The 19,607-nt window shown below is 38.4% G+C and overlaps 1 protein-coding gene across 21 annotated transcripts in view; it reads left to right on the top strand.

Moving 5' to 3' along the window:
* EPB41 (erythrocyte membrane protein band 4.1) overlaps positions 1-19,607 on the top strand; it is a 204,195-nt gene that overhangs the window by 165,611 nt on the left and 18,977 nt on the right. For 12 of the 21 annotated variants that reach the window (XM_061184616.1, XM_061184625.1, XM_061184618.1 and 9 more), the window contains 2 exons: positions 9,037-9,486; positions 10,705-10,833. In XM_061184616.1, coding sequence (XP_061040599.1) covers positions 9,037-9,486; positions 10,705-10,833 — 579 coding nt within the window. The remainder of the gene's footprint in view (positions 1-9,036; positions 9,487-10,704; positions 10,834-19,607) is intronic. The other 9 variants (XM_061184622.1, XM_061184626.1, XM_061184627.1 and 6 more) reach the window with 2 other exon arrangements.

Raw genomic sequence — 19,607 nt, 5'->3', positions numbered from 1 at the left:
CTTATTTTTTTTAATTATATAAGCCTAACGAATCCCCAAACCCCTGTTTTTCCTGACATACAGGAACACGGATAAAAGTTTAATGTATTAACTTTCCCTGAGGTATTTGCATTTCCATAGGCCACAGAGTCATTGCAAAGATGATGGTGACATTACAGAGCTGATCATATCGTTAAGCAGTATTTCCGAGGCTAGTCCTAACTCTCAGTTTACTTGATTGAATGGCAAAATAGAATGAAGAGAATGTGAAAACCAATGGTAGTTTAAGAGATGTGGTGGATTTAGGGTTCCATTGGGTAAAGTGACTATAGAGATAGTATGCTAAATCTCAGAGTCTCTTTTTACAGAAAATTTAGGAATTTCTGGAAGCAGAATCTGTGGGTCGTAGCATAAAAAGATATGCTTTGGGCTTAGAAACAGCAATAAATCTATTAAGCTTTAAAATGATTGTAAATTTTGTGACTAATCAGAAATGTTCTCAAAACTATTAAAAATGGCCTATCCAGTGTTCTTCATGAGAATCTTGGCTCAGGAATAATTAAATATCCTCATAGTGTATCAATTTTAGTTCTTATCTTCTATCACAGTTTTTTTCTTCTAAGTTCTACCTGGTAATGTCCTCTAAAATATAGTGAGAACCTGGGTCAGAACGTGCTAAGCTGAAAGACCAGCCTTAGTTAAATCCATAGGGTTGGCTAATTTGGATAGTCAAGAAACACTAACTTCCATAAGGACTGGTTCTGGTTCATGTTCCTTTGCAAAAAGTAATATTTTAAGAAATATAGTATAAAGACAAATAATATCTAGTATTTGCTTAGCACTTCATTTTGAACACTCTGCACAGTTAACCCTCACAGTAGCCATATCAGGTAGGTAGTGGTGTTCTTGCTTTATGTGATAAAATTGAGTCTCAGAGCGGCTCAGGGACCTACTTAAGAAAAAGCGGTTTTTAAGTGAGAGAATTGGAGCTAAATCCAGGTCTTTGATGTTTCAGTCCAGTGATATTCTGTTATGACACAGCTATATCCTAAGTCACTTAGTCCCCAAGTGAAAATGTGATGAAAGTTACAGAAAGTGAATTAGGAGAGGGTTGGAATTTGTGAGGCTCTAATGACTTATAAAACTAGGCGTTAACAGTGGTGCTCTAAGATCCCCAAACAACTAATGAGTTGATTTATTAATACTGGACTGCCCTTAACTTGCCTTAAATCCCTCAGGTTGTTTCACAGAATGTCCCAGAACCTGAAATAGGATCTTTCAGTCAGTAGGAACCAGAAGATGGGGAATAAGAAATGAGGTCTTTCCTATTGTTGAGACAGAGAGTCTCAGGGCTTTTGTTTGGCCTTGGGGATAATCTGGTTCCTGGTTTAAAAATCATTCAATAAAAAGAATTGAATTTTTTAGAAGAAAATAGTTGTTTCCTTTACGTATTTATTGGGGATATTTAAATAGATCAATAGTTCAAATTCCCATTAATTAAATCAAACCTCAAGTCCCAGGTCTGAGGAAAATTAGATTGGTGTCCAAAAGCAAACAAACCAAAAACACCTTGTCATCAAACCAAATGACATTTTATAATTCTAATAATTATTTTTTCTTCATCAAAGAAAGTATTTTTGGTTTTCTGTGCTCGAGCCTCTAAGTATATTTATGTAAAAGTGAAACTCTTGCTGATTTGGAAGGGAATGTTTGAGACTATTTAAGATGGCGCTGGTAAAGTGGGTTAAGACAGGATATTTATGTAATTTAGTGAGAGAATTTGTATTTTGGTCTGGCCAAACTAAGAAAATTCTTTTGCAATCATCATTTGTGTTTCCTGCTTCTGAATTTAGTCATTTTGATAAAATAAAATGTCACCTTAGCATGTTAATTGCCCTTCTCTTAAAATTTGTCTTGTATAATTTCAGCAAGTAAGAAAACCCATATTTATTAATTTGTCTATAATGTCTGTTTGAACATGCATATATATATGATGATAAAATTTTCACAGGTATTCTAAAAATAGATCTTTGAAAATACTGAGTAGAATATGAAGGAAAAGGATTTTTCTGAAAACTTAATATTAAACATATATGGATTCCAAGACTCTCATTAGAAGTTAGCTTTGTAACTGATATCACTGTATTTTCTTCCTTCTTTTAAAATTGTTCTGTCAGCTGTCTAATTCTGCTAATGGTGGACTCAGTAACATTGTTGACTGGCTCATTTCAGTGTTTAGTGTAATGTTGTAATACCTGAGAAGGCACAAAAAAATAACAAGACATTGTAATTAAGCTTACTGACCAGCTCTGATAAAAGTTTGCTTTCTCCCCAGGGTTCCACCATTGCCCAACCACCACACAGCCCTGAGTTTATTATGCAGACATATTTAACTGCTATCTGTACATATCATTGTTCATTCAGCTAAATCTAAGTACCCTGGAAAATGGTTCACTGCCTTCTTTTATTTATCTCAAAAGCACCTAAAAGAGGATTCTCTTCTGAGGTGGCAATTAAACAACTATTTATTGAATTTGGTCATTTCATTCTGCTGTCTTATACTTAATTTCAGTAAAAGAAGGTCTCAGCCTGAGGTGTAGGGCACTCAGCCAAAACAAAACAAAACAAACAAACAAAAAACCACACACACACAAGAAATATAAAGCCTTCTGATGTGAAGTATGATAGTGTTTATCTATAGTCTATATCACTAATCTAGAGTTAATGTTCAAATCAGGTCTTGGATACTTTAATATTTTATATTCCCAGTTGCTATCATGACTTTGGCAAGAGAGTGATAAGTTTCCTTAAGTGTCTTTACTGTTTCAGAGGCAGATGTCTAATAAGAAATTCACAGAAACTCTGTGACAACTCACAGATACAACCATATTTTTAGTCATATTCCTGAGAATATCCCTGCCATTTCTAAATCAGAAAGCATTAAACAAAATGTAACGAAGCTACACCTTAAATTTGAGCTATTTCTTCTCCACTCAGATAGATTGTCCATCATCCTTGACTTTGACTTTCAAAATCCACTCACTAAATTACTACAGTTTTATATTATATTCTCCATATAAAAGAGCATTTTTATACTATTTACCAGTTACTGACATTTCTTATCATTCTTTCCATTAACTACTTTTTCATTTAGGAAACAATTAAGGTTTATTTTTAACTGTTTTCAAAGGCTTGGAGGATATTAAGGATTTATCAGCACTTCCTTCATAAATTGTTTACCAGACTCTTCAGGTTTTACAGATCACTTCATTATGAAACCAGTGTAAAAGCCTGCATAAGAAAAATTATTTAATAGCATTTTTATTACAAAGGTAATGCATATTCATTTTAAAAAGGTTGGGAAATACAGAAAAACACAAAGAAAGAAATGAAATTATTTGCAATCCTACCCCTACTGATATTTTAGTATACCTTGACGTCTTTTTCATGTATATAATTACACACATTGGAAAATATAATTTTTAAATTGATAAGAAATAAAACATAGCATATTATTAAGAGGGGGATTTAGTCTTTGAAGTTAGCATTTTTGCCTTCTTCCCTTATTCCAACAATCTAATCATGGTCCTGAAATGAAAGTATGTCCCTGAAATCATATGACAAGGTTGGCAGGGAAAGAGCTGCTGTTCTTCATTTGGTCCTTAACTGCCTACCCAGGATTTTAATGTATAGGAAGATAAAATGAGACAATAGCAGGTTCCTTTTCTTTTTTTTTTAACAGAGAAAGGAATTGTTTTCCTATTGCCATCTAAAGGTAAAATTGGACTTCATTAAGCAAGGAACAAGGACAAAATGTGTGTGGGGAAAATTACCACATAGGCCCTCCAGAAAAAAACTTATATGGCTCTTGCTTATGTAGCAAAATTTTAGAAAGATTTTCAGGATTTATTTTCATTGTGTTGCTTATAGGATAAGAGAGTCTTGTCAGTATAACTGTACTTCTCTCAATAGTCTCTTCAAATATATAAATCCCTTCCTTCAAAAATAACCTAAAACGAAAGACTCTGGATTGCATTTAATGGAGTAGCAGCAAAATACCTATAAAACACCCATATCCTGCTCTTAATGATATCTGTAATCCCTAAGTCAAGGGAGAGGTTATTTATAACTCACAAAGTCACATACATACTCAGGGTTTGATGTTCCTGTGACATAATCCGTTTGAATAAGTCATTTTCAAGAGAAAGCCTTTAGGGAAAAAAAAATACCTTTTGATTTCTGAATTATCATACTTAGCAGGAACCACTGACTTTTTAAGTAAAATTGAGAATCTTCAATCAAATAATGTTCCTGCTCACTTAAATATTGGTCTAACATTCTTCCTTCTCATATCCTTTTATTAAAAAATTAATTAATTAATTAATTTTTGGCTGCCTTGGGTCTTCGTTGCTGAGCGCAGGCTTTCTCTAGTTGTGGCGAGCGGGGGCTACTCTTTTGTTGCAGTGCGCAGGCTTCTCATTGCAGTGGCTTCTACTTTGTTGCGGAGCACGGGCCCTAGAGCATGCGGGCTTCAGTAGTTGTGGCACACGGGCTCAGTAGTTGTGGCTCACGGGCTCTAGAGCACAGGCTCAGTAGTTGTGGCACACGGGCTTAGTTGCTCTGTGGCATGCGGGATCTTCCCAGACCAGGGATCGAACCCGTGTCCCCTGAATTGGCAGGCAGATTCTTAACCACTACGCCACCAGGGAAGTCCCCCTTCTCATATTCTTGAAACCAACTAGACAGCCTTGTGGTACTTTATACAGGCAACTGGTCTTTCTATTGTAGCATCCTTCTTATAGATCCTGCATCAGGCCAGACAAGCAGCACATCAGATCTCAATTTTATCTGTCACTGTGGGTGGTGCAGACGCAGTCATATGTTTATTCATATCCTTGAGAAGATCCCTTTAAATTTTCCAGACTAATTTGGTATATGCAGCTGTGCAGTGTCTTATATAATCCAGTGGTCCATGCTGATGGTCATAGCCAAAGGCACAACACTGTCAGTTAAAATTCCTCACTCATGTTAGATGCCAAATTGTGGGTGTCTTATGTCATGGGGATTTTAGATCTTCTTTTTGACCCAATCTTTTCTTCTGGCTTTCCAGCCTTCTCCTTATATTTCAAAGTATAGTGTCGGCCACTAAAACCAGACTCTGCTAAGAGGACTTTGGACAACTTTGTGCTTCCCAAAAGAATAGTCAGGTTTAGTGTATATTCTTTTGAACATAATAAGACATGTCCTTTGGGCCTACTTGAGATACTTTCTGTTGCCATGGGAAGAAATGGGCTTAGAATCAAACACTGACCTTAGTTTAAACCTTGGTTCCATCACTTCCTAGCTCTGACTTGCTTACCCTCTCTGTTTCTTCATCTATAAAATAGAGATAGTGACTACCTCATAGTGAGGTTGTGAAAAATTAAATAAGAAAACCTGTTAGAGTGACTATCACACGGTGAACATGCAATAATGTTAGTTTTCCTCTTATTTTACTGATGTAGGAGATAGAATGCTGGACCAGAATGCTGGTCTGGTCAAGTGGGCCACTTCTTATGTTCTTTGTAAACAAGCCTTTTCAGTTTTTTTCTTTTTTGAAAGAGCATCTCTGTTTTTTTTTTTAATTAATTAAATTAATTAATGATTTTTTTATTTTTGGCTGCCTTAGGTCTTCGTTGATGCGTGCAGGCTTTCTCTAGTTGCGGCGAGCGGGGGCTAACTCTTCATTGCAGTGCGTGGGCTTCTCATTGTGATGTCTTCTCTTGTTGCGGAGCATGGGCTCGAGGCACGCAGGCTTCAGTAGTTGTGGCACGCGGGCTCGGTAGCTGTGGCTCACGGACTCTAGAGCGCAGGCTCAGTTGTTGTGGCGCACGGGCTTAGTTGCTGTGCAGCATGTGGGATCTTCCCACAGGCTCGAACCCCTGTCCCCTACGTCGGCAGGCGGATTCTTAACCACTGCGCCACCAGGGAAGTCCCAAGCCTTTTTAGTTTTTGAATAGCACAAGGCAAAGCAGTTCTTAGGGCTCCTGGATTTATTTGGTATAATTTCAACAAGTTTTTACTGAACATCTATTACGTGCCAAAAACTGTGCAAGAGAGATAACAGAGCTAAGAAACATAGCAAGTTCTTCCAAGTCTAATGGAAATGACAGATGAGTAAACCAATAATGACAGGGTACAACCGGAACAAAAGAGGCATGGTATCTAAATATACTTTAGGCAGCCGGGGGAAACTTCCAGAAGAACTGACCTGAGCTGAGTATGGACTTGCAGGCAGAAGGAACAATACGATATTGACAAAGGCACGGAGGCAAAAGAAAGCATGCTCTGTTCTAGGAACTGCAAATTGTCTTGAATTAATGGAGAGAAGGATGTGTGTGGAGTTACAGCAAGGTGAAGCTGGAGAGAGAGGTAGGAGTCATATTTTAAAGTATTTTCTGTGTCTTAATAAAGGACCTGAACTTTATCCAGAAGGCAATGAAGAACCACTGAAGGATTTTAACCTGAAAAATGGAATTTTCAATGTTTCATTTTAGAAATAAATATTTTCACGACAGAATAGAGGATGTGTTCAGGGAAGGTTTGAGATGAGAAAGAAGGAAGGAAGAAAGAAAAAAAGAAAAATGGTTTAAGGCATTAGTAGTAAGTGGGGTGAGGCATTATTAGAGCCTGAATGAAGATAGTAAGTGTGGGAATAGAGAAGAGTAGACAGATAAGGGAGATATTAAAGTGGAATAGATGAGTTTAGTTTGGGGCATATTGTGTTCCATATGCCTGGGAGAGTGTCCAGTAAGTAGTTGGCTGTGTTGTCCAAGAGATCCGGACAACAGAGCCAACTGGAGCGGCTGATTTGACCATATGTGAGAGTGCTCTAAGTGGTAATCCAACCCAACTGTTATCAGTTTTCCTTTCATTTCCAGTGACTAATAGATATTAGGTGATCAGTAAATATTTGCTGAATTGATATTACTCTGGCTACAGCTTTTACCCTTGGTCTCCTCTATTCCTGCTTTGAAAAAAATGATTGATCTATCTAATTTTACTCAGCAGTAGTCAACTTTGGGCCAGGTGGTGCTGGCCTAAGCAACGTTTAATTCACAAATGGCTTCTTGATGACAGACCACTACTTATCACTTGAGCAGACTGGTATAAAATTGGCTCTTACTTGATTATCTTAGGTATTTTCCTGGTTATTAATCAGCCTTCTCAGTTGTGACAAAATTATTTGGAGAAGCCATGAAGTACCTCTCCATGTGAGTGGGTGGGGATATGCTATTCACAACGCTAGAGCTAGCATATAGCAATTTGAGAAAGCCTGTTTGTTTATTACCAGCTGGTCTATTTTTGGGCAGCTCCATAGCAGCTTGTCTGACTCAAAAGAAATGGTGAGATAAGTGCCCTAGAAAGTAGTACAGTGTGTTAATAACATAACAACAAACTCATTCTAGTGTCCTCCAGGCCCTAGCCTATTATAGGTGCTCAGGTAATGTTGATTGAATTAAGTGAATCTACATGGTAATTGACAATTACAGAATTTACATGCTTTCATATATATTATTGTATTTGATCTTCAGAACCCTGTGAGCCAAACCAAGTATTACTCTCATTTTAAACATGAGGAAATTCATATACCCTTAGCAAGAGTAGTTTATGTATCTCTGATACATCTGCAGACAGAGACAGTTTCTCTTGTCATCTCTCAATTCTACCTTTTCACGTCCTAAGTAATATTCATGATCAGTCAGTGAAAGACCTGCCTAATGTGAGTTCAACTTGTACCACTTTGAGATGCTCTTGAGTTGACTGTTTCTAGAAGTAAGGTTGGCCTGGAGTTCTTGAGTGCAGTGCATCTTTTCTTACCCTTCTTGGCCACTGGTTTATATTCATCAAAATGTAGGCTGGTTTACAACTTAAGGAGCAGCAGTGATTTTTTAAGAAGTATAATACGTGTAGTGTGATTTGAGCACTAAAATGTGTAAGCTGCTCCAAGTGTACGTCATCTACTCCAGGAACACCTTTTTAAAAGAGTCCTTTTCTGTTAAGTTCCTTTATGGCATGCATGTAATATGGTAAATTGATCTTACCAAAATTTCAGACCTAAGTGGCTTATGTACAGCTCTCTGGTGAGCACATGCAGATTTTCCTGACATTTGGCTTCTGTTAGATTGTTCATTTCTCAAATGGTTCATATTCTTTTCCTAATAGTGTGAATTCCTACTTTTCTTCCACCCACGGTACCTTTCTTTAAACTTTAGGAGTAGGTCTACTGTGATGTTATCTTCTCATCCACATTCTCTTGAAAGTTCTTATTTTAGATCTATTTTCCCTGTGATGTGAGGCATTTAGCCCAGGAGGGAACTCTGTGTTTCCAGGATTTATTTCTCTTAGGGGTTGGAGATATGTCATTCATCTGTGGAGAAATACTTCTCAGCTGCTCAGTCGCGTTTATTCTGTTTACAAAGAAATGTTTCACTATTTTTGATATTATAGTTAATTCTTTGACCATGATTGGATTAAGTCTGTGCTGGATGTACTCAATTTCCATATCTCTGCCAACCAAAGTCTAGATTTTAGCTTCTCCATTATGGGCCAGCATGATGATACATATGGCTTGGAGATATGTGGAATATTTTTCAATCTGACCAGACTCCTCAAGCATATGTTTTATTGACTCATAAATTGCATTGTGTCATGTGCATAGTAATGAGTTAGGTATTTAGGAATAGTGACTCCTCTAAGTATGAAGAGTATGTGTTATACAGAGAAGACCATAGTAATATGAAGTGCTTGGTACTTTGTGAAGCACATCGAAATCGTTTCTCAGATTAACCATGTTGTAGAAATATGACCAAAATGAGGTTGGAATCACTTAAGCTGCTGACATGTTTAGTGAACAGTAATTCTTCCTTTTGACCACCTCAGGAGTTAAGATTCTTGGTTTATATTAGTGTTAATATTTTTGAGGCCTCTTAGAAATCATTGTTGATTCTCAGAGTTCACTGTATTCCCCACGTATTCCTAATCTTCTTGCTTTTGTATGTGTTCATTCATTTGTAGAATATAAATGGCATTCGCACAGAGGAGGTGGCTGCCATGACCAAGGGGCCATCTACCAACCCTGACTCTGAATGGGAGGGCCCCAAGCATTCAGTAATTCCTAGTAAGAGCCAAATGACTACCCCGTTGGAGTCTCCACAAAACTTTGACTTTGGCTCCCTCTCCATAAGCAGCAAGGAGACAGAAGAGAAGGAGCAGGGGGCAACTGGCTATCTTGATATTAAGGAAATGTCGAGAGGTCCAAGTGGGGAATGTGTAGGAGTGGAGGAACAGGCCAGTGCCTTAAAGTCCTCAATATCACCAGCTTCCTCTCAGCTGCAACTTGCTGAAAAAAAAGCAGAGAGTAGTGAAGAACATGTTATACCAGGAGAGCCTGTTGGAGAGCAAAATGGATCATTTCTTGACTCTCGTGTGGGTAACCAGTTCCCCACCCTCATTCGAAGTTTCCAGGTAGTAACTGATTCAGTCGTGCAGATCTAATGACTCACTTTGGGAGAGGGCCAGAATCTATTCTGTGGATGAGGTGGTGGTGGTGGCAGTGGTGAGGGTAGTAGCCTCTTGGCTTTTTTTCAAAATCACAGAATAAAATTGAAATCCTTGATTACTACAAAGAAATTTATTCAGAGTCACTAACACCAAGGCTAGAAATGCTTTCTCCCCTGTTGACTTAACAAAACTCTCGGGGGTAAACTCCAGCTGTTTATCTTTATGAAGCTGGTGTAAGTATGTTCCTCTTTTCCTTGCTCAAGTATGGGCTGTGTAAAGAGGTGAATTTCTGAGACTTCTGTGATGAGGAGCCCTCAGTGTTCTGAGACCCTGCTCAAAAAATTCAAATACTCTTAATTACAAGGGGTAACTGACTTTTTAAATAAGGAGTCAGGCCCCAAATAATTTTTTCTGTATTGCAGCCACATAACGCAGCCCACCACTCCCACTGACCCCACTCACGGGAGCTTCCATGATCATAGGTACTAATCTCCTATGCTAAGGTGGATGGCCACTTAACTTTACCACAATCAAATGATAGTTTTAGGGTGATTTATAGTCTTGGGGAAGGTGAGCTGATGGACAAGAAACCTTTGATATTTCGCTTATGTTCATTCTTCTGAAATTCTGAGATTAATCACCAGGTGGTGGTAGAACTGATTATTTTCTCTCCAGTTTTCCAAACACTGTTTCTTTTCAATAACTCCAAAGTGAATGTCTGACATTGATTTGAAAGAAGTTAATGAATTCCAGGGGAATGTGTTCCGATGCCACTGCTATTTCATGTACCATTTGTACTTAGGGGAGGAAATGTGGCTGATTTTCTTAATTTTAATGGTACAGTCACAGGGACAAACAAAAGTGAGTGCTATTTGGCAAGTAGTTTTATATTCAAATTCTGAAGGTCAGTCTGAAGTGTTTTATATCACCAATCGTAACTGTCTGATATCATAATTTTCCATTAAGCATATGAAAGTGATTATAGTAATGCTGTTCTTTAATATCTTTCATGATTTGACACCTTGTCAGGGCTGCTTTGGAATAGTGTCCAAGTCGTGGGCAAAGATTGAGCTAGCCCTTTGCTTGATTACAGCAATCACTTTGATCAGCTCAATGTCAGAAGTTTAGTTCTCCACAGCCTTCAGAAGACTCCGGTAACTCTGTTTCTTTACTGCTTCACAGCCTCCCCTAGTGAAGACTCAGACCGTCACCATCTCAGACACTGCCAATGCTGTGAAAAGTGAAATTCCAACCAAAGACGTCCCTATAGTCCACACCGAGACCAAGACCATCACTTATGAGGCTGCCCAGGTAGGACACAGTTTGATGTTTCAGAACCAAAGACTACAGTAAACATGATAAATATCCTTTCTTCACAGGGTTGCTAATCACTTGCTGCAAATAATGCTAGGCTTTTCTGGGGCAGTTCTTTTCAGAAGAGATTACTGATCTCAAGATGTCCCAAAATACTTTTTCAAAAGCAACATTATCTTGGATCTGATTGCTTATATCCACCCAATTCAGTTAGGGAAGGCAGTCTAGTGTAATGGTTGATAACATGGGCTTTGGGTCAAACAAATCTGAGTTCAGGTCCCAGCTTTTTAAAAAATTTATTTAATTAATTAATTTATTTATTTTTGGCTGCGTTGGGTCTTCTTTGCTGTGCGCGGGCCCTCTATAGTTGTGGCGAACAGGGGCCCCTCCTCGCTGCGGTGCACGGGCCTCTCATTGCGGCGGCCTCTCTCATTGCGGAGCATGAGCTCTAGGCACGTGGGCTTCAGTAGTTGTGGCATGTGGGCTCAGTAGTTGTGGCTCGCGGGCTCTAGAGTGCAGGCTCAGTAGTTGTGGCACACGGGCTTAGTTGCTCCGCGGCATGTGGGATCTTCCCGGAGCAGGGCTCGAACCCGTGTCCCCTGCATTGGCAGGTGGATTCTTAACCACTGTGCCACCAGGGAAGCCCCAGGTCCCAGCTTCTTCATTTGCTAACTTAAACAAGTGGTTGAACGTCTGTGAGCCCTGATGCCCCCACACCCCACCTCCACCAGCATAATGTTAGTATCTACTTTATGATTCTGTTGTAAAGCTTATATAAAATACAGTGCTGTATGGAATCAACTTGAGCACCACGCCTGTAAGTGTAAATAAGAAACGGCTATAATAATTATAATCAATTTATTACAATTAAATTTAAAATCATGTAAGAATTTAGTACTTAAAATTTTTGTTTACTTCCTACTTTTAGTAATATTTCTCCTTCATTGTTAGTAATTTGAATGAGCTCGGTTGCTTGTGTTGAGTTGTTTTTCTTTTTTTATATATATATATATATATTTTTTTTTTTTTCTTATTAGTCATCCATTTTATACACATCGGTCTATACATGTCAACCCCAATCTCCCAATTCATCACACCACAACCCCCACCACCCCTCCGCTTTCCCCCTTTGGTGTCCATACATTTTTTTCTCTACTTCTGTGTCTCAATTTCTGCTCTGCAAACCAGTTCATCTGTACCATTTTCTAGGTTCCACATATATGCATTAATATACGATATTTGTTTTTCTCTTTCTGACTTATTTCACTCTGTATGACAGTCTCTAGATGCATCCACGTCTCAACAAATGACCCAATTTCGTTCCTTTTTATGGCTGAGTCATATTCCATTGTATATATGTACAACATCTTCTTTATCCATTCGTCTGTCGATGGGCATTTAGGTTGCTTCCATGACCTTCCTATTGTAAATAGTGCTGCAATGAACATTGGGGTGCATGTGTCTTTTTGAATTATGGTTTTCTCTGGGCATATGCCCAGTAGTGGGATTGCTGGGTCATATGGTAATTCTATATTTAGTTTTTTAAGGAACCTCCATACCGTTCTCCATAGTGGCTGTATCAATTTACATTCCCACAAATAGTGCAAGAGGGTTCCCTTTTCTCCACACCCTCTCCAGCATTTGTTGTTTGTAGATTTTCTGATGATGCCCATTCTAACTGGTGTGAGGTGATACCTCATTGTAGTTTTGATTTGCATTTCTCTAATAATTAGTGATGTTGAGCAGCTTTTCATGTGCTTCTTGGCCATCTGTATGTCTTCTTTGGAGAAATGTCTATTTAGGTCTTCTGCCCATTTTTGGATTGGGTTGTTTGGTTTCTTAATATTGAGCTGCATGAGCTGTTTATATATTTTGGAGATTAATCCTTTGTCCGATGATTCATTTGCAAATATTTTCTCCCATTCTGAGGGTTGTCTTTTCGTCTTGTTTATGGTTTCCTTTGCTGTGGAAAAGCTTTTAAGTTTCAGTAGATCCCATTTTTTTATTTTTGTTTTTATTTCCATTACTCTAGGAGGTGGATCAAAAAAGATCTTGCTGTGATTTATGTCAAAGAGTGTTCTTCCTATGTTTTCCTGTAAGAGTTTTATAGTGTCCGGTCTTACATTTACGTCTGTAATCCATTTTGAGTTTATTTTTGTGTATGGTGTTAGAGAGTGTTCTAATTTCATTCTTTTACATGTAGCTGTCCAGTTTCCCAACACCACTTATTGAAGAGACTGTCTTTTCTCCACTGTATATCCTTGCCTCCTTTGTCATAGATTAGTTGTCCATAGGTGCGTGGGTTTATCTCTGGGCTTTCTATCCTGGTCCATTGATCTATATTTCTGTTTTTATACTGTGCCAGTACCATATTGCCTTGATTACTGTAGCTTTGTAGTATAGTCTGAAGTCAGGGAGTCTGATTCCTCCAGCTCCATTTTTTTCCCTCCACACTGCTTCGGCTATTCGGGGTCTTTTGTGTCTCCATACGAATTTTAAGATTTTTTGTTCTAGTTCTGTAAAAAATGCCACTGGTAATTTGATAGGGATTGCATTGAATCTGTAGATTGCTTTGGGTAGTATAGTCATTTTCATAATATTGATTCTTCCAATCCAAGAACATGGTATATCTCTCCATCTGTTGGTATCATGTTTAATTTCTTTCATCAGTGTCTTATAGTTTTCTGCATAGAGGTCTTTTGTCTCCCTAGGTAGGTTTATTCCTAGGTATTTTATTCTTTTTGTTGCAGTGGTAAATGGGAGTGTTTCCTTAATTTCTCTTTCAGATTTTTCATCATTAATGTATAGGAATGCAAGAGATTTCTGTGCATTAATTTTGTATCTTGCAAAGTTACCAAATTCATTGATTAGCTCTAGTAGTTTTCTGGTGGAATCTTTAGGATTCTTGCAAACAGTGACAGTTTTACTTCTTCTTTTGCAATTTGTATTCCTTTTATTTCTTTTTCTTCTCTGATTGCCGTGGCTAGGACTTCCAAAACTATGTTGAATAATAGTGGTGAGAGTGGACATCCTTGTCTTGTTCCTGATCTTAAAGGAAATGCTTTCAGTTTTTCACCATTGAGAATGATGTTTGCTGTGGGTTTGCGTATATGGCCTTTATTATGTAGAAGTAGGTTCCCCCTATGCCCACTTTCTGGAGAGTTTTTATCATAAATTGGTGTTGAATTTTGTGAAAAGCTTTTCCTGCATCTATTGAGATGATCATATGGTTTTTATTCTTCAGTTTGTTACTATGGTGTATCACATTGATTGATTTGCGTATATTGAAGAATCCTTGCATCCCTGGGATAAATCCCACTTGATCATGGTGTATGATCCTTTTACTGTGTTGTTGGATTCTGTTTGCTAGTATTTTGTTGAGGATTTTTGCATCTATATTCATCAGTGATATTGGTCTGTAATTTTCTTTTTTTGTAGTATCTTTGTCTGGTTTTGGTATCAGGGTGATGATGGTGGCCTCATAGAATGAGTTTGTGAGTTTTCCTTCCTCTGCAATTTTTTGGAAGAGTTTGAGAAGGATGGGTGTTAGCTCTTCTCTAAATGTTTAATAGAATTCACCTGTGAAGCCATCTGGTCCTGGACTTTTGTTTGTTGGAAGATTTTTAATCACAGTTTCAATTTCATTACTTGTGATTGGTCTGTTCATATTTTCTATTTCTTCCTGGTTCAGTCTGGGAAGGTTATACCTTTCTAAGAATTTGTCCATTTCTTCCAGGTTGTCCATGTTATTGGCATAGAGTTGCTTGTGGTAGTCTCTTAGGATGCTTTGTATTTCTGCAGTGTCTGTTGTAACTTCTCCTTTTTCATTTCTAATTTTATTGATTTGAGTCCTCTCCCTCTTTTTCTTGATGAGTCTGGCTAATGGTTTATCAATTTTGTTTATCTTCTCAAAGAACCAGCTTTTAGTTTTATTGATCTTTGCTATTGTTTTCTTTGTTTCTATTTCATTTGTTTCTGCTCTGATCTTTATGATTTCTTTCCTTCTGCTAACTTTGGGTTTTGTTTGTTCTTCTTTCTCTAGTTCCTTTAGGTGTAATGTTAGATTGTTTATTTGAGATTTTTCTTGTTTCTTGAGGTAGGCTTGTATAGCTATAAACTTCCCTCTTAAAACTGCTTTTGCTGCATCCCATAGGTTTTGGATCGTCGTGTTTTCATTGTCATTTGTCTCTAGATATTTTTTGATTTCCTCTTGGATTTCTTCAGTGATCTCTTGGTTATTTAGTAACGTATTTTTTAGCCTCCATGTGTTTGTGTTTTTTATGTTTTTTTCCCCTGTAATTGATTTCTAATCTCATAGTGTTGTGGTCAGAAAAGATGCTTGATATGATTTCAATTTTCTTAAATTTACTGAGGCTTGATTTGTGACCCAGGATGTGATCTATCCTGGAGAATGTTCCGTGTGCACTTGAGAAGAAAGTGTAATCTGCTGTTTTTGGGTGGAATGTCCTATAAATATCAATTAAATCTATGTCGTCTATTGTTTCATATAAAGCTTGTGTTTACTTATTAATTTTCATTTTGGATGATCTGTCCATTGGTGTAAGTGAGGTGTTACAGTCCCCCACTATTATTGTGGTACTGTTGATATCCTCTTTTATAGCTGTTAGCAGTTGCCTTATGTATTGAGGTGCTCCTATGTTGGGTGCATATATATTTATAATTGTTATATCTTCTTCTTGGATTGCTCCCTTGATCATTACGTAGTGTCCTTCCTTGTCTCTTGTAACATTCTTTATTTTAAAGTCTATTTTATCTGATATGAGTATTGCTTCTCCAGCTTCCTTTTGATTTCCATTTGCATGGAATATCTTTTTCCATCCCCTTACTTTCAGTCTGTATGTGTCCCTAGGTCTGAAGTGGGTCTCTTGTAGACAGCATATATATGGGTCTTGTTTTTGTATCCATTCAGCAAGCCTGTGTCTTTTGGTTGGAGCCTTTAATCCATTCACGTTTAAGGTAATTATCAATATGTATGTTCCTATGACCACTTTCTTAATTGTTTTGGGTTTCTTTTTTTGTTTTTTTTTTAAATTTTATTTATTTATTTTTATTTTTTGGCTGCGTTGGGTCTCCGTTGCTGCGTGAGGGCTTTCTCTAGTTGCGGTGAGCGGGGGCTACTCTTCATTGCAGTGCGCGGGCTTCAGTAGTTGTGGCACGCAGGCTCAGTAGTTGTGGCTCATGGGCTCTAGAGCACAGGCTCAGTAGCTGTGGTGCACGGGCTTAGTTGCTCCGCGGCATGTGGGATCTTCCCAGACCAGGGCTCGAACCCGTGTCCCATGCATTGGCAGGCAGATTCTTAACCACTGCGCCACCAGGGAAGTCCCTGGGTTTGTTTTGGTAGGTCCTTTTCTTCTCTTGTGTTTCCCACTTAGAGAAGTTCCTTTAGCATTTGTTGTAGAGCTGGTTTGGTGGTGCTGAATTCTTTTAGCTTTTGCTTGTGTGTAAAGCTTTTGATTTCTCCATAGAATCTGAATGAGATCCTTGCTGGGTAGAGTAATCTTGGTTGTAGGTTCTTCCCTTTCATCACTTTAAGTATATCATGCCACTCCCTTCTGGCTTGTAGAGTTTCTGCTGAGAAATCAGCTGTTAACCTTATGGGAGTTCCCTTGTATGTTATTTGTTGTTTTTCCCTTGCTGCTTTCAATAATTTTTCTTGGTCTTTAATTTTTGCCACTTTGATTACTATGTGTCTCGGCATGTTTCTCCTTGGGTTTATCCTGTATGGGACTCTCTGCTCTTCCTGGACTTGGGTGGCTATTTCCTTTCCCATGTTAGGGAAGTTTTTGACTATAATCTCTTCAAATATTTTCTCTGGTCCTTTCTCTCTCTCTTCTCCTTCTGGGACCCCTATAATGAGAATGTTGTTGTGTTTAATGTTGTCCCAGAGGTCTCTTAGGCTGTCTTCATTTCTTTTCATTCTTTATTCTTTAGTCTGTTCCGCAGCAGTGAATTCCACTATTCTGTCTTCCAGGTCACTTATCCGTTCTTCTGCCTCAGTTATTCTGCTATTGATTCCTTCTAGTGTAGTGTTCATTTCAGTTATTATATTGTTCATCTCTGTTTGTTTGTCCTTTAATTCTTCTAGATTTTTGTTAAACATTTCTTGCATCTTCTCGATCTTTGCCTCCATTCTTTTTCCAAGGTCCTGGATCATCTTCACTATCATTATTCTGAATTCTTTTTCTGCAGGATTGCCTATCTCCATTTCATTTAGTTGTTCTTCTGGGGTTTTATCTTGTTCCTTCATCTGGTACATAGCCCTCTGCCTTTTCATCTTGTCTATCTTTCTGTGAATGTGGTTTTTGTTCCACAGGCTGCAGGATTGTAGTTCTTCTTGCTTCTGCTGTCTGCCCTCTGAGTTGTTTTTCTTTTTTTTTATTCACAGATGCCAAAAGTGAGAGAAACTTTTCCTTCTATAAACTGAGCTGTTAATTCATTACTGCAACAAATATTTGTTGAGCATTTATATGTTAGACCAAAACAGTGTACTGGGTGGACACATGCCCTGTGCTCTGGAACTGACATTCTAGTCAGGAGAGACAGGCAATAAAACACATAAATGTATGAATTTCAGACAGTGATAAGTGCTATAAAGAAACTAAAATAGGATTAAGAGTTAGACAATGTGGAATAACATGAAAAGTTGCTATTTTGGGGCTAGAATAGTCACGAAAATCCTCTCTGAGAAAATGACATTTTAGCTGAAGCCTGCATGATGGGAAGGAGGCAGCTACATGGAGCTCCGGCTGGGTGTTTTCACATGAATCCTTTCAGTTAATCCTCACATCACCATAAACTGGATGATGATATCCACCTTTAGGAAGCAGTGTAACTTGCCAGTTGAAAGCACGTGCTTTGCAATTAGACAAGTAGAATTTGTATCCTAGCTCAGCCATGTACTAGCTGGATAACTTTAAACAAATCGCTAATCTCCCTAAGCCTCTGTTTCCTGCCTGTAAAATGGGGATAATACTACATACCACTGCAAGATTTGAGGGAGGATGAAGTGAAATGATGTCTGTAAAGTGCTTGGTGCGTTCCTAGACATTCAATTAACGTTAGTATGCTTCCCGTGTCTCTCTCTTGTGGTCTAGAGTGTAGAATTTGAGTTTGGTAAATAATGAGAGGTTGCTTCAAGTTTTCTGGTAGTGGTGATAAAGTGGCCTAATTAAAGCAGTGCTTTTGGAAGATGGTTCCTAAAGCTGTGTGCTGCACCTGTTAAAGGAGAGGCTGCCTAGAGACAGGAATACGGCTACGGGAGGTCTGGGGGGATGCTTGTGAAGAACTGAGGTGTAGCCTGAGGAAACAAGAAGAAAGAGCTGCGTCAGGAGAGACAGTGATGGATGAACAGGACTTGGCAGTGAAGGGGACTACAAAGGAAGTCAGGGGACATTCCTTTAAGATCGTGCACACAATGAGCCACGGATATTTAGAAAATAAGTACTTGCAGATGGGAGGGAACCCTTTAAGTTGTCACTACCATGGAAACAACCTAACTCTCTATCAGTAGGGAACATGTTTGTAAATTATGGTACATCCAATTAAGGCAATTCTGTGCAGCCATTAAAAAAAGCTTCTGATGGGAATAATCTACGTGATAAATCGGTAAATGAAAAAATGCAGTGCAATATGGTATAAATAATATGCAACTGTTTATGGGAGGGAAGAGGGTTGTATGTACAACTATGTATTAATAGGCTTATATGTGAATATACTAACTCTGAATGGGTACTTAGAAAAACAAAAACAAAAACAAAAAACCACCAGTGGTGGCCTGGGATGAAGAGGCCTGGGACGCAGGCTGTGGTTAGGAGTGGGAGGGAGACCAACATTTCATTGATCTCCATTTTAAACATTTAAAATTTTGTAGCATGTGCATATAAAAAAAAATGTTTTTAATAGTTCAAAATAAATTATTGGGCTTCCCTGGTGGCGCAGTGGTTGAGAATCTGCCTGCCAATGCAGGGGACACGGGTTCGAGCCCTGGTCTGGGAAGATCCCACATGCCGCGGAGCAACTGGGCCCGTGAGCCACAACTACTGAGCCTGCGCGTCTGGAGCCTGTGCTCCGCAACAAGAGAGGCCGCGATACTGAGAGGCCTGCGCACCGCGATGAAGAGTGGCCCCCACTTGCCGCAACTAGAGAAAGCCCTCGCACAGAAACGAAGACCCAACACAGCCAAAAACAAATAAATAAATTTATTAAAAAAAAAAATTATTAAAAAAGTTGTTAGGGCCATCCTGACCACAGAAGCCCATGTTTGGTTTGAGTATAGCCCCTACAAAAAAGGGAAAGGAAGCAGTCATTTTTAAATATCCTAGCATGTAAGAGAAATACAGAGGCATTATGAAGTACAAGATAAAGCATGTGGGCTTTGGAGTTAGAAAGACCTGGATCTTCATTCCAACACTTGCTAGTTTCATGACCTTCAGCAAGTCACTTAACCTCTGAGCCTTAGCTTTCTCTTCTGAAAAATACCTTTTTAAGGTCACTGAGATAAAGATAATATTTGCCTGGCACATAGTGGCTATTCCAAAATGGTAGATATTATATTGTTATACATCTAAGACAGTCAGCCAAGATACAAATTACTTCTTATTGACTAGACAGTGGAGTATAGTGGGGAAAAGTATTGACTTTGGAATTAGATTTCCTGGGTTTGAACCTGCTCCATCACTTACTGGTGTGTAGTCAAGTTACTGAATCACTGTGTGCCTCAGTTTCCTCATTTGTAAAATGGGGCTAATAAT

This window comes from Eubalaena glacialis, chromosome 3 (genome assembly GCF_028564815.1).
Source record: "Eubalaena glacialis isolate mEubGla1 chromosome 3, mEubGla1.1.hap2.+ XY, whole genome shotgun sequence".
NCBI lineage: Eukaryota > Metazoa > Chordata > Mammalia > Artiodactyla > Balaenidae > Eubalaena > Eubalaena glacialis.
Note: the sequence above shows the minus strand (reverse complement) of the source record. Positions and strands in the feature narration are given on the sequence as shown.